We start from the raw sequence: 16170 nt of genomic DNA on the forward strand, positions 1-16170 counted from the left end.
TTCTGTACACTATGGACAGTTTCAGATTGAGCAATTGTACATCACATTTAATTAAAAAAACTTTAGCATCTGAAATCTTCATCCATGTGGACACAATCTGAGGCAATCATTTGCAATACATTGGCACCATTGTCAACCAAAGAACTACTGGGCGATATAAATGATTGTTCAAAATCTAAGTCAAGTTTATTGTCAAATGCACAAGTTCATGTACGCACAGGTGTAATAAAAAACTTACTTGCAGTGGCATCACAGGCACATGGCATCATATAAGCAGCATTCACAAGAAAAACATAAATTATACACAACTTTTATAAGAAAGAACACATTTAGAACAAAAAGACAGTATATTTTAGTGCAAAGTGATCAAAGTAGTCATAGTGTTGCTAAACTGTAGTGATTAGGGTTTTGCCAGTTGGGTCAGGAACTGAATGGTTAAATGGAAATAGCTGGTCTTGAACCTCGTGGTGTGGGACTTCAGGCTTCTGTACCTCCTGCCTGATGGTAGATGCAAGAAGATGGCATGGCCCGGATGGTGGGGATCTTTGATGATGGATGTTGCCTTCTTGAGGCAGCACCTCTTGTAGATACAACCGATGGTGAGGAGATCGATCCTTTATCTCACTTAACTTGGAGGCATCAAACTAAAAAATAACACAAACTGTTCCCAATTTTTTTCAATAACTGGGTTGAAAACAAGACTCAAAGAATTTATTTCTCAATCAAACAAAACGTCAGAGTGCAATGTGAATCATTTCATCAAATGATTGAGGAAAATCATCTCAATGGAAAGTTTATTGGACTTTGTGCAGACATAACCAGTACACATTTTGGTGGTGCTAAATGAGCTGGGACTAGCGCTAGATAGAATTTTGTTGATTTTTGAGGGACAGAAGGCATTGTTTCTATTCCAAGAAAAAATTCCAGCACTCATGAAGTGCACCTGTAATGACCCTTGTCCAAACTGTGGCTTGGTCTTGCTGTTAAACATGGAGTCATCTTTCAGAGTACAGCAGAGGCTATTGAGGAAAATGAATTGGTGATGGATGAAGTTGCACTGCAATTCTGTGCCCTTCATAAAAACATTACAGAGTCGTTGGTTGTACAGTACAGAAACAGACCCTTGGGTTCATCAAATCTACATTAATCATCAACCAGCCATTTGCACTAATCCTACGTTAATCCCATGTTTTTATTTTCATTCTCATTCTCATTAATTCCCCCCAGATTCTACCATTCAATGATACATTAGGGATAATTTACAGTGGTCAATTAACCCACCAACCTGCAAGTCTTTGTGATATGGGAGGAAACCGGAGCACCTGGAGGAAGCCCATATGGTCAGAATCAGAATCAGAATCAGGTTTATTATCATTGACATATGTCGTGAAATTGGTTGTTTTGAACAGCAGTACAGTGTAAGATATAAAAATGACTATAAGTTACAAAAATAAATCAGTAGTGCAAAAGAGGAATAATGAGGTAATGTTCATGGATTCATGGATCGTTCAGAAATCTGATGATAGAGAGAAAGAAGCTGTTCCTAAAACATTGAGTGTGGGTCTTCAGGCTCCTGTACCTCCTCCCCGATGGTAGTAATGTGAAGATGGCATGTCCCGGGTGGTGAGGGTCCTTAATGATGGATGCCGCCTTCTTAAGGCACCGCCTCTTGAAGATGTCCTTGATGGTAGGGAGGGTTGTATCCATGATGGAGTTAGCTGAGACAACAACAGGGAAATTATGCAAACTCCACACAGATGGCACCCAAGGTTAGGATTGAACCTGGGTCTCTGGCACTGTGAGACAACGACTCTACTAGCTGCACCATTGTGCAGAGAGGCTCAAGGAAAGACCTGTCCCAATAGATGCTCTAGCGGTATTTGGCAGAGGATGAGGAAATTAACGAAGGGGAATTCTCTAATGCAGTCAAAAAGTTTTTCTCAACAGCACTGAGTTACCTTGATTTGTGGAAATCAATCTTAAAGTGCATAGAACAGCTTGAGTGGGGGTCTTGTGAGGCATATGCTGGAATGAAATAACATAAAAGCAGCCTTTCCACTTGCCGAACAAAAACTGTCACCCTAAATTTAAAAGATGAAAATGGTCTTTTTGCTGAACAGACAACGCAAAATCAATAACCTCCTGACTGATGTCTGACTGGAATGCACAGAATGTGTTGGTTTCTGAAAAGTGGTGCAATATTTCTCAGAGATAAACATAAATATGGTGGCGTACTCAGATCTAGCAAAGACAATGGAGTTCATGCTGTGTCTATTTGTGTTCATCCTTGAATGAGTCATTTCAAAGATGAACACAGTTTGGTCACCTGTAAAGTCACACCTCAGTGCTTCTATAGTAAAGGATATCTTGTTTGTGCGGGTACATTTTGACCATGACTATGCAGCCTTTAATGATAAACTATTGAAAGTCAGAGCAACCTTACATAAAATTGCTTCAAAAGAAAAATACAACCCACAAAACGCATTGCACTGTAGAAGGCAAAGGGTTGCGAATGCAATAGTTGCTTAATTGTAAGAATTGCCATATTTTAGTTTACTTGTTATTAGTGTTGTAACAATTAGCAGAGTCTTTTCTCTTTTTAATGTTTTGAAGTTGGATGGAAGCTTTGTATTCATCAATGTGTTTTTCAACCTACAACCAACACAAGGGTGCGGGAGAGAAGGGATTGAGTATTCAGCCAGAGGACTCCTGATTTTCAAAGGCTGGAAAAATGGTCACCCTATTTATCACGTTGTTGCCAGGCTACTGTAATTATAGCCTAATTTTTTAATCACAGGTCACTTTAAGGATCAGAAATGAATGTCATTTGAAGCTTTTAATCACAATAATTTATAGCTCACACACATTATAGCCTATTTAGTGACACCAGTAAATTACAACATCTGAAGGATTCCAGCTATCCTGATAACTTAGTAAGCCAATGTCTGGTACAGAACTGACCAAAACAAATCAAATTTCATTGCTGATCTGTGTTGATTTAGCTGTGTTAGGTCTACCCAATCTGAGTTAGGGAGAGTAAAGATCAAATGGGAACTATGCTAACGGCTGGAAACTACATGAGCTCATGGAACAACCCTTAGCTATCATGGCTTCCACAGTTGAATGGCCTCCTGATATTTGAGCCATTCAATCACCATTGTTTGTTTGTTGGTGAATCCAGGACAGGCAGGGAGGAAAATTGCTCAGGAGCTCCTTTCACTGTATAATTATCAACATGCCTTTCTCCTCCGTCCCTGTTTCCAGAATTCACCTGCCTTTATGTGGGTGGCAAAAGAGAATAGGAATAAAGTAAGAAATTACAACTGCCAATATAATTTGTGGAATTTCTGTTATTTAAAGGTGTGTTTTATTCTGGAACAACTGCCAGCAGAGGCCAGAAGAAATGGAATAATGAGCTGAAACTCAGTAGAATAAGCTACAACTCCAGAATTTCCAGCTTTCTTCCAGAAATACAGCTCAATCAAAGTGGAGGTTTGGGTGGGGGGAGGAGGGCGGGTAATGTCGGTGCATGGAAATGGTTGTGGAGTATTTACATCACAGTATCGAGTTCATCCATAATGTTGGCTGGTCCTGAACTGTTAGAAAAGGCAGCATTTTCATGAAGGGAACTTCATTATAAGAAGCAATAATTAAGTGACTAAACCCAGCTAAGGGTCAGTCACAGTCAAGTCGTTAACAAGTAATATAATGTAATAACTATGTTATAATATGACACTTAGATCACAGGCTGAGTGCTTGCAGTTTCCTATCAAATGGCTTTCATGAGCAAATTGTCATTCAATGTATGACTTGTGCTGGTGATGTTTCCAATGACATATGGATTCTGATGTTCTTCTCTGATTAACAAAAGATGAAGTGGCGATCTAATAAATGCAGTGATTGTCTCCAAGCTTGATGAATACACCTCAAGCACAAAATACCCCTAAAAATAGACTGTCATTGAAGTCATTTTGCAGTTAGCAGTAAGCATAAAAAGGGCATTTCCTCCTCACCTGCATTAACAAATCGTGGGAGTTTTTGCTCTGTGCAATATAGTTACAGTCATGATAGCCATAATTACAAAGAGCTTATAAATATTTCATCTTCTTTGTTCTATTTATACCTTCGCTGAGGGCTGTTTGTTCTTTATTCTTTCAGTATAAATTAGGCAATAATTTCAGAACAAATGTTCAGTTTATAAAATTGTGCAATAACTGAATTACATTTGCTGTGGTTTCTTTGGAAGTTTTCTGGATAAGATACTCACAGGTGCTGAGAGCAATGCCAGCATTTGTTCCCCTTCTCTAGCTTCTCTTGAGACGGTGAGGGTGAGCTGCCTTGCTGAGATCCACATGGTGATAATGTTCCCACAGGGCTGTGAGATTTTGAATCAGCATTGATAAAGGAACATCACTATCTTTCTGCAGTGGAATGGTACATGCCTTTGAGGGCAAGGGCAAGAAGTGCCCCCTATTCACCTCCTCATTCCGACCTTTATGCTAAAAAAAAGGCAAATTAGTTTAATATTTCATAGATCATAACAAGAAAGGGCAGATTATCTGATCTTTATCTCACTGCTGTTTGCAGGATCTTGCTGAGTGGAAAATGGCTGCTGCATTTTCTATGGCAGTGCTTTCATTTCATTTTTGGAAAGCATCTTGGAAATTCATGAAATCTTGAAAAGCACTGTGTAAATACAAGTTTTTCTTGACTTTTGGATAGCTTGCTAGGAGAATGTGAGGGTCATGGAGTCAAAGTGTTGTACAGCCTGGAAAATGGCCTTTCAACCCACTGAGCCAACATAGATCATCAAGCACCCATTTACACTAATCCCCCACTAATCTCATTGTATTCCACCCTGGCCCCCACTTCCAACAATTCCCCCAGATTCTACAACTCACCCACACACCAGAAGTAATTCATAGTGCCCAGTTAACTTACTAACGTGCGTTTGAGATGTGGGTGAAAATCAAATCATTCAGAAGGAACAGTCACAGGGAGAACATGCAAATTCTACACAGACAGCACTGGAGGTCAGAATTGAACCTGGGTCACTGGAGCTATGCTGCAGCAACTCCACTTGTGTTTCCCCAGTCCTTGAAACTGTGCAGAAAAGATTTACCAGATGAGGAACTTAAACTACAATGTTAGACCGGAGAAAAGTTCTCATTGGAACAAAGAAGATTAAGAAATTTGAAAGAAGTGTGCAAGGTAATAACAGACTTGGATAGCATTGGTAGAGAGAAGCTGCTTCCATTAGTGGTAATTCAAAGGCGAAGAGACACATGACTTACTATGCAGAGAGTAGTACGATTTGGAACTCACTGTTTTTCAGGATGGTCAGGACAGTGTCCATCAAAGCTCTTCAAAAGGCAATTGGATAAGCATTTGTGGGAAAATAAAGTGTTCCTGAGAGCTGTTGGATTCATTCTTAAATGTCCTTGAATGAAATTGCCCCTCCTTCCTGGCTTGGCACTTTGTAGGTTGATTCTTAAAACCTGCAAGCTACAAGGAATTCAGTCTTTAGGGGTGAATCTGACTTCCAGTTGTCTGTCACTTTAATTCCCCATCCTATTCCACCCCTGACCTACCTGTCTGTGTCCTTCTGCAATGCAGGCTTGAGGAACAGCATCTCATCTTCCATCTGGGCTTCTTGCAGCCTTCTAGACTTAATATAGAATTGAAAAATTCCAGTTAACTCATTTTCTCTGCTTCAGAACCGGCCAGTTCTGATGTGGATCGTCCATCTGTAATATTGACCCAAATATTCTCTTTCTACCAACATTGCCTGACCTGCTGCCCATTTCCTACATGTCTGCATTTCACAGATTTTACATGCTCCTTTATTTGTGTTTTCTCTTTCTCTATCCTTCCTCATTCACCTATCAACCAGATTGTTTTATCCACAGCTTTTCACCACAGCAATCCTGGCCTCACTCTATCGGAGATATTTTGTTCTATCCATTCGTCCCCACCCTCTCTGCGAGTTAAATGTAACCGTTGAATGGTCTGAAACATTAACTCTGTTTCTCTTTCCATAGATGCTGCCTGACCCACTGAATGTTTCCACCATTTTGCTTTCGGAAGGATATGTCAGTCTGTTATGCTCATAACTGAGCAGCAAGATTGGAAGGCACAACAATTTTGTGTTATCTTGGACTAAGCAGTAAGATCACTTGTCAGCATACAATGAACTGCAGAATGTTTAATGCTCTGATTTGGTGTGACTCTTCTTAAATTTTCACTGACAAGGTGAACCTTCTCATCTCCATTAGGATGGAAGTGAGTCTTCATTCAACCCTTGGTTAACTCAAGAGCCCTCAAAGCATCTGACACCCACAGATGATTTGCATCATCCAAGCTGCTCCTTCATCATGTTGCTCAGCTCCTCAGCACATCACACTATTTTCTGAGGTACATCTAAGGTATCCATTTGCTACTATATAGGCTATATCCCAACTGTTTTTCAGTTGTCTCACTTCTGCTGTTTGCAAAAGTCAGACCTCATGTACCATGGCTGGTGGCTTTGGATAACACTAGCAATATTCCAGTACACCAGCTGATGGGGGCTAGGGTGTCAAGATCTTGGTCAGGACTGTCCTTGTAAAGAGATGTGACTGCTTGTGAACCAGGGGCTGCTCATACAAAATGCACTGGTTCGAGCATTCAGTCGGATGGGCAGGTTCAATAACAACTTTTAAAAGACAGTCGGAAAGGTACATGGATTGGAAAGATTTAGAAGGCTAGGGGCCAAACGCTGGCAAATGGGACTAGCTTGGGCGGGGCATCTTGGTCGGCATTGATCAATTGGGCCAAAGCACCTGTTTCTGTGCTGTGTAACTCTACGACTCTAATTCAGTGGACTAGACTGTCCTTTGCACCGACTGTGGTTTCTTTCCTGCATTCCATCATGTGGCTCTCCCCCATGAGTTTCCAATCCCTATGCTTTCAGAGTAAAGGTTTGGGAAGTGGGTGTAAGTGTGTTTTTTTCGTGCTTGTCCTAACTTTAGTAGTCAAAGCTAGTGACTTTTACAGAGATCTCACCGTGGATTTGAAGCTTTTAGCTGGGGTTTGCCATTTCTGATGAGGAAGTAAACAAACCAGCTTGAGAGGGGCACCATTTATAATTGTAATTGGGGAGCCTGTTGCTAACAGAATCCTTTCAATTGACTTCATTTGAAGTCAGCTGTTTGACTTTTAAACAGGGAGGCTGAGAAACCACAACATTGTTTGAATGCAGTGGTCTTCAGAGAGTGGGTTTTGGTAAGTCCGTGATAAGTAGAATATGTGGGTGTTTGCGTAATTCAATGCTAGTCTGTGGTCCGATACTGATATTTTTGCCTGTCAGATTGGTGGGTGGTGAGTCTTTTAACACCCTTATAGGTCAAATACATCACAATACCAGTGACCACCAGAGGTGATAAACAGTACAGGCTCATCTGTTGCTTAATGTGTAATTAGTAACTAGAATCAGGTGGGTGTTTCTACTGTTTTTCCTACTACAGTTTGTTGGACTTTACATTGCAGTAAGTAATACTCGCTGTGGAATATAATAAAAAGGTAACACTAATGATTGATCTGTACATGAATGTAAAGGTTTGTATTGTTTTATGGTTGTGTAAAGTTTGTTTGTTATAAATAAAGTTTATTTTGGAATAAAAAACTTGCTGTGGAATAAGGTTCCCAGTGTGGTCAGTATTTTAATTGAGGTTAACTAAGGAGCTTAATTTAAGGGTACTTCATAGCAGGGCAGCTCAGACCCACGGGGTCCTGTTCCTGGCAATCACATGTGTAGGAAGTGTGTCCAGCTACAGCTGTTGGCTGACCATTAATGATTTCTGTTGTTTTCTGAAGAGATCAGGAATTGCAGATTTGTAGAAGATTAAATTCACCTATGGTTAACTTCTAGCCTTCTTAAAGCTTCCCATTCATTTGATGAACTTTTTCAAGAACTTTCAAGTGACTGAAGCCAGCCTTAAACTTTCACAACATTGGTTAATTTTTCTTGTAGAATTAAGATTTCTTAGTACTCAAGCTAACATTGATCTTCTATTTCTGTAACTACAGAACAGAGGCTGTAGTCTTACATCCATAAGACAAATTAATGAAATCAGTCAGGCATAAACCCAAAGGTCCACTGCACTACAATATCCTTGAGAACAGCAGCCAACATGACTTCAAAAGGAGGGATCATGTTTAATCTCCTTGACTTTTGAAAGGTGATATTCCAGGTGGACCAAGTGGGAAGCCTTATGACTTAAGCACACAGACCTCTAGAAATCCTTTGGCAAAATGCTTCATTAAAAAATGTTATACAAGCTTAAGGCAAAGTCAAGGCAAAGTTAAGACAAAGTCAAAGAAAGCAATAAATCCTTGTTAACAGTAAGATAGGAGGTCAAATACAATCAAGGTGACCAGGGAATATTACTGGGATCTTTTGCTTTACTTTAGAAGTATGAATTCTGTATGGAAGCCAATGTAAAATGGTTAAATACACAGGCAACACAAAGCCAGCCAGTTTCAGCAGGAATCAGCTTTGATGAAGGACCAAAGAGCAAAATGAGCTGAATAAATATGGAAGGAGATAAAGTAACTGCTGACAGAAGTCAGTATAGAAAGAACATTAAAGAGCCAAAATCAATTATGTTAAACCAATTTGTTGATATTACCCAGTGGGTCTTTGGCAAATACTTCCTGCTGTCAGTGTGTAATGACACCTCTTGATAGTTTTGTTATATTTAAATTTAACAGAAAATGATCCTCAGACAAAACAGACAATGGTGCGAAGGCTGTGGGAGACTATGTTAGTTACCATGTGGACATTGGATAGTTTCCAACTCATCATAACTTGATGGGAACAAGGCTACATGAATTTTGCTTTCATTTTTCCAGCCTTTGTTATGGATTCTGCTTTACTCTTTGCTTTGTGTTATCATCAACTATTCATTCCACAGATTAGTCATCAGTCGACGATACTCCTACTTCTACCACTTATGTTCTTCAGTCTTAGAACACAAAATTATTTTTCTATACATTAAAGTGCATGTAGTTGAATCTATCCTAATAGGAGTTTGATTTTACCATGTTAAAGGCAACAAATTAATGCAATTTGATCAACCAGAATTAGACAAAGTACTTAAAATACTCAGTCAGGCAGCATCTGTGGAAAGAGAAGCACTTAACATTTCAGTCCAATGATCCTTCAGAAGGGTCAAATAATCACCTTTATGACTGTTCTAACTACAAAAAGCCCTTGAAAACCAGAGCTGATGATTGAACATATTCCACTGCTGAGGGCAGCAGGACTCAGAAGCTATTAGAGTCCTTTTTATAATCATTAATGCCAGCATTTCTAACAGCTTCCACACATCCTGATCCCTCCACTTTTGCAGGCTGCTTAAAACCCTCAGGTCTTCAGGTATTACTATAATATGAAATGAACATGTAGTAATTCATAGAGTCAGAACTGAACAGCACAGAAACAGGCCCTTTGGCTCATTACATCTATGCCAATTTTTTTGGCCATGTATATTAATATCACTTACCCAACAGTAAGTCTGTATCCTTCAATGCCTTGCCTATTTAAGTGCCTGTCTAAATCTCTAAAACACAATAATTGCATCCGACTCCACAACCTCCTCTGGCAGCAAATTAGACATTAAACAGCTTCCCTCACCTTAAATCTCTCCACTCATTTTTGATACTGCTACCATGTAAAAAAGATTCTGCTTACCTACCCCATCTCTGCCTATCAATTTTATAGATCTTATTGCCCTCAAACCAGTTTAGTGGCTAAATAAGTTTTAATTGTACTTGCTGAGTCATTAGTTGTTTCAAGAGAATTTCACTTATACTAAGCTGCTAGCTCAGTCCATTTGCTCAGACGGAATCAAATCTACATCATTATTTTGCCTAAAATTACTTTTCACATTTTACAAATCAAAGTTCATGCATCTTGTACTTCATTAATCTGTCCAGAAACCTTTATCTGCACTAGGTATTCTTCAATATCTTAAATGCTTAACACCATGTAAATTGCCCAATTGTTCAAAATTTGCTCTCAATAAGTCAAACCTATTCAATTCACTGAACTGGGAATCTTCAGTAAATTCCATGACTTCATGCATCCAAATCCCTTTACCTCACTTTCTTGCAAATGGCAGCAAAGCCCTTGTGGGGAATTAAAGGAAGTGTCTATTGTTTTAAAACACCTTAAAACCCATTCTAGCAGCCAACCTTTGTCTTACTCCATTTACTGTCTACATTACAGATGCACAGCAAGTGCAACTTATCAGGGTCCATATGCAACAGCTTGGAGGCTTTAGTAATGGAAACCCTTCAAATACTTTGTGCTGTGTATAAATATTGGCAATATGTGCCCAGCATATTACCTAACCCAATCCCACTGTCCTGTACTAACTTCATTCCAACAAGATAAAATGTTACTTTATATGTAAAGATGTTTAAATTACCTTTCAAAGTGACTGTTGAATATTACTGTAATTTACATTTGACACTAATTTAGCTTTCAACTTAATCAATTTCCACCCCAATGTTGTGGAAAGAAAAACTGATTTCTGGTAAAAAAAAAGGCACTGAGCAGCAACTGCCCTGAAAGTTCACTAATTGCTCAATACTGCATGTTTTTAAAAATGAGTTAAAATGTTGCCCAGTCTTTCATCAGCATTGATTGAATTAGAACAGTAGTTCAAGTTATACACAAGTTAATGTACCAACTAAATTTCCATAATTCCATCCATTCTCAATTCAAGTCACATCAAGCTCTGCAGGCTACCTGTAGATAGCAACCCCTTGTGTGCAAGTGCAAACAGAGTTCACAAAGACTATTTCATACACAATGAACTTAACCTTTATTAATATTTAACATACAACTTGCTCAGCATTTCAACATTTCAGAATGTGTGCACGAGTGATACTTCAATAAATAATAAATATTCAGTGCAGAATAAATTAAGGAATGAATACGTCCAGCCACAAGATGTGGTACAACATGTGTTTGGAGTTTTAGTTCTCTTCCAAGCACTCAAGTCTGATTAACTCAACAGCACAAGCTGTGTGTTTAAAAAAAGTCTCTTTACAACTTGCAAAGCCCAATTACTTTAATACTTTCTCAACTTCACTTGCCACACACTTTCCTCTTGCTCATCAAGTCACAACTCATGACCTTGCTCTGCTGCAACAGTTGCACTGCATAGTCCTCAATGCAAAAATACTGAAGTTCCTCAGGCAGCTGCCACATATCAGGTAGTCATCCACTTAATGTCAGTCTAACGAAGAAGGATTGTAAAATGCATCTGTCTGGTACCAGCCCAGCACACCAAACAAAATACAAGTCCTTCGTACCATCTGGCAGATGGTCAACTTGAGGCACTTCCAAACTGAAGGAAGGCATAGCCAGGTTTCTCAGTCCAACCTTAATTAAATCTTTGTTGCACCATATTCAATGCATATTCCATTCTGGTACGAAGTTCTTGTGAACATCCAGACATCAGCAGTGTTGATAGCTTGAATGTAGCAGAAACTCTATCTTCATTGATATAGGTAAGTAGGTATTCCTCATTGTGATTGCAAAGAATAATTTTTGTATGATCATGATAAAAATTCACCTGTAAAATACAAGACAGTTACTTATGATCATTCTTCATAGCTAATCATTAATTCATAACCCATCTTTAATTCATAACAGCAGCACAAGTTACAGAATGGTCGCATCTTTTCTCCTCTAAGTTTAATCTATTCTGGTGAGATGATTCCACTATTTGCAATTATATGTCAATATGCCTCTGGTTGGCACAAAGGTGTATTTTCATCCAATTTCCCTTATAGGTAGGGCAATTCAATTTTACCCAGGCACCATCAAGCAACTGGTCCAATTTGCCCTGCATTCCACTTCTAGTACATGTTAGTTGCAAGTAAATACTAATGGGAAAAAATTACAATTCTTACCTGGAATGTGCCATCACTAAAGAGCATCATTAGTGCACGGTCTGACTTTAACCACTGAAGGAGACACAATCTAGATTTCTGGGCATCCACAGAACTAGGCAGATCACCACCCTAAGTAGAAAAGTCAGAGGTTTTGCTTATCAAAGTGTCACTACCAAAATAAGAGTATTAGACAGCAAGCAAAATTATATTTGCAGCTTTAGAAGCATGAATCCAGCTCAAAATGAGTTTGCAAGGAGCCTTACCTCCATTAGATTTTCTTCCATGTAGTGTGCAAAATATTTCAGAATAGTCATTTGGCTAACAAACTTCTCAGGAATATCAAGTGTTGAGAAGACAGAACACTGGCCCAGCTCTGCATAGTAATGGATGGTTCTAAAGGAAGATATGTCATAAGTTAATAATTCAGTTTTAAGAGTCAGTTAAATATCAAAAATAAATCAAATCATTAGATAACTTACTTTTTATCTGCCAACAAGCTCATGTGGGTTCCATTATTGAAGAGGACACCAACTGTGTGATCAGACAACTGATACCCAAAGCCATACTTATTAGAATAATCCACCCATTTGGTGACCCATTGGAAGGAGAAGCTCAACTGCTGTTTTGGCAAATGATCTCCTGAGAAAGAAAATCAGGTGCTTAGTAGAGTGTTAAGGCCAGCAAAATATCAGTGCCTAATCTTCATCACTATACTGAATTAAACTGATTGCAGTAGTGCTTACCTTCTGGCATATTTTCTAGGCAGCCCTTTAATACTCTAGCAACTGTGTCAGCAACACTTCCCATGGTACTGTCTTCAAGTGCTGAAAGTAGAAAACAAGATACTATAGCAATCTGCAAACTGATATTCAAATAAATTTAGTTGCTAGGTCAGCACATCCATCTCAAATTAGAATTATATTGAATTGTTCAGACTCATCTAGGAGAATTTTAGCAAAGCTTGTCATTAATTTCCATCTTGTACTTACATTCACTGCTGCTGCTGCAGCTTCCCAAAGTTCCTCTCACTATCATCCTTATTGAATCTCTGATTTGCTGTTCATTATCCTTCAGTGGCAAGGGGCTCTCAGGTTTGACATGGATAATTGGTGGCTTGCTGGTCAACTTTGACTCCTGATGGGAAAAAAATGCACATTTCAGGAGAGTGCTAGATCTGGTAGATGTTTGCATTGAGACTTAGCAAACTTCACGCAATGTTGTCAAAATGTTATCAACCAACCTACCTCATCTGATTGACTTCTGTTCAGTTGCTTGCTTAATGATATTTTCTTCAAGTCATTCTTCAGCTTGTAAATTTCATCCATGTCATCCTTTCCCAGTTTGTCTGTTTAAAAAAAAACTTATTACCAAGCAGCATTTGTTGAGCCAAGTTAAAACTTGAATTTCTCCAATAATTACTCATACTTTTAATCTAGAATGGAGACTGGCAAGAGACAAATTGCAGTCATCCCTGTTACATTTTAGCTAATTTACTGTAGTTAACCAGAAAATTTTATATGTAGTCACTATACACTTACTATGATTGTCCAGAAACTTGACTTTATCCTTCTTCCCACCAAACAGGGCTGCAGCTGCCTTTTTGAAAAAGTTCTTGGCAGGACTGGACAGGTGAAAATCTGGTGCATAGTGACAGCAGGTCTGTGACAGTCTCTCAGGTGTGAACCCCTGCAGTACAAGGTCAAAGTTTAGATTTTTGGTTGTTTGAAGTTCATTGCATGTACAGAAAAGTAAAACTGAAAAAATTAAATCAAGAATTCTTGCACCACAAACCTGAGTAAGGAAATCATAATGCAGAATGTCATCTAGACTGGGTCGATCTTCTGGATTTTTTGCTAGCATACTGGCTATCAATTGTCTTGCAGATATCGACAGTGATGATGGCATTGTGTATCTTGCTTCCTTTATACATCTGTAAGTTTCTTTTAGGTTAGTCGTCTCAAATGGGGGTCGCCCCAACAGCATAGTATACCTGCAATGAATACAATTCAACCATTAGTGCCTTCCTAGTGGAACCACAAAATGGGCATGAAACAAATTAATTGCAGTGTGAACGTTTTTTCTTCAAACTTTCTGGAGCAAAAAGTCATTCAAATAGCACACGTGGCTGAGCACTCAAGGCTCTGATTTGCACGAGTCAGCTAGCTCTCATTTAATGTGAAAGATGAACCCATTTATGTTCATTTCAAAAGAAAGATCCAAGTGGGATACTTACATTACACAGCCCAATGCCCAGATATCAGATTCGCAGCCATGTCCTTGTTTGTTGAGAACTTCAGGAGACAAGTAATTTGGTGTGCCACAGATAGTTCTATAGAATAAAATGCTGAGGTTATTACACACATCTTGCAATCACTTAACTATTAAAAATTTAAAGTGTATCCTAATCCTTTACCTGCTTCTGTGCTCCACTGGTTCCAGCTTTGCTGCCAGCCCAAAATCCCCTATTTTCAGCTCCATGGCCTCATTAATGAAGAAGTTACCTGCAATTAAAAAAAGATTAAAAATTAATAATTAGCTTTCCCTACAATTTAATTCTACCCATTTAATTGGGAAGAATAGTGTAAAAAAGATCATACCTAGCTTGAGGTCTCTGTGTAGGATTCCTTGTTCATGCAGACACTTCAGTCCCGAGACTATCTGTCGGAGGTAGTATCGTACTTCTGGTTCTGTCAGTACTTTTCGAGCTTTCAGTACGTGAGCCATTGACTAGAATTATTTAAGAACAAAGATAAAAATTAATCATTGCACTTCCTTAAAAATACACCAAGAAATTGCTCGAGATTTTGTGGGGGAAAGGGCGAATGCTTACTCTTCGGCTGCAGTGTTCCAATAGGATGTAAATGTTTTCTTTATCTTCAAAGTGATGGTAGAAGTGCACGATATGCTTGTGGTGTAGCGTTCGGTGCAGCTCAATTTCTCGGTCAATCTGAGTTTCAAGAGAAGGAATGAAAACCATCAAAAAACAGGAGCTTCAACAATGCTGGTTTTATTGAAATAAAATTACGATGAGTGCAACTGAAGCCGGTGACCTTCAGCGTCACACTGATCTATATCCAAACAAAGCGGCAGAAGCGCCCACTTTAACTCATGCGCAAGGGTACCTACCTTTTCTCTTTGATGGGGTTTAGCTACTCTAGTGTGTGGGATGATTTTTGCAGCATAGACGATGTTCGTGGTCAGGTCTGTCATCTCGTAGCACTTGGCAAAACCACCCTGAGCAAGAAAACAATTCACATTATGTTCTAGTTAGAAAGTCGTAACTTTCAAGTATCGTCATTTAAATTTTAGAAAAAAAACCTAGCTGGACTAGTGAAAGCTTAAGAGCCGCGGGCTCACTTGATTCACTGTAAATTCTGCAGGTAATAAGTCAACAATTCTACCAAAGGTAATCGACCTGGAAGGTTAATTCTTTCCCTCGCTACACCTGCTGCCTGGTCTGCTGAGATTTTGTTATTACTTCTCATTCTACAGAGACGATGTGATCCCGAATCAACTCCTTTCATACGCTTCAAACTTTGTAAGGATGCATTCACTGATGGAACCAGATCGTGCAACACCGTGGCACAGCCCGCACGCCTACTGCCGTTTTCTTTCATTCACTCCAAATGCAGCTTTGATTTACCTTTCCCAGCACTTTGCCTCGACAGTAACATTTGCCAGTAGCGGGATCAGTTATAATCCGGGACAACTCCGTATTGGTGCACGTTAAGTCTTCCTGTCTTTTGTTGAAGCAGAGATCTGCGGATTTGCTGAGAGGCTGGTCGCACATCTTTGCGTTTTGCTGGTAAGTGATAGTCCTCAGTAAGTCCATTGCTCCCAACCACTGAACGCACTCTACTCGGCTCAGACTGAACCGAACCGCGCAGCCACGCTGCCTTTTATATCTTCGCCCTTCCGTAACGTCACAATGCAATGTTGCTGCTCCAGCTCCGCCGAGCTCCCCTGTCGATTGGTACACGCAAGTGTCAATCAACCCCACGGCGCCCACGCTGCGAGTTGCCCCGAAGCCTGAATGGATCAAATATAAGGTTGATGGATAACAGGAGATTATCAACATTCATAGCAAACAATTACTTTAATGACAAGTTTTACAAACGTGTACACTATAGATTACAACACATTAAGTGCATCCGTAGCTGATGAATTTGTTTATATCTGATTTTTATCATTGCGATGCTACTATTCAAATATGTCATAAAT

General features: G+C 39.3%; 1 protein-coding gene across 1 annotated transcript; it reads right to left on the reverse strand.

Annotated features, from left to right (window-relative positions):
- Positions 1-10854: 10854 nt before the first annotated feature.
- plk2b (polo-like kinase 2b (Drosophila)) lies at positions 10855-15814 on the reverse strand. The gene is made up of 15 exons (XM_052037744.1): positions 15593-15814; positions 15076-15183; positions 14780-14896; positions 14547-14676; positions 14363-14450; positions 14183-14278; positions 13741-13939; positions 13488-13635; positions 13194-13294; positions 12939-13083; positions 12693-12773; positions 12429-12588; positions 12213-12342; positions 11968-12078; positions 10855-11627 (listed from the first exon to the last, which is right to left on the reverse strand). Exons 1-15 carry the CDS (start codon positions 15779-15781, stop codon positions 11436-11438), a joined length of 1995 nt encoding a protein of 664 aa, XP_051893704.1. The 5' UTR covers positions 15782-15814; the 3' UTR covers positions 10855-11435.
- Between the last annotated feature and the right edge of the window lie 356 nt (positions 15815-16170).

This window comes from Pristis pectinata, chromosome 2 (genome assembly GCF_009764475.1).
Source record: "Pristis pectinata isolate sPriPec2 chromosome 2, sPriPec2.1.pri, whole genome shotgun sequence".
In the NCBI taxonomy this organism is placed as follows: domain Eukaryota; kingdom Metazoa; phylum Chordata; class Chondrichthyes; order Rhinopristiformes; family Pristidae; genus Pristis; species Pristis pectinata.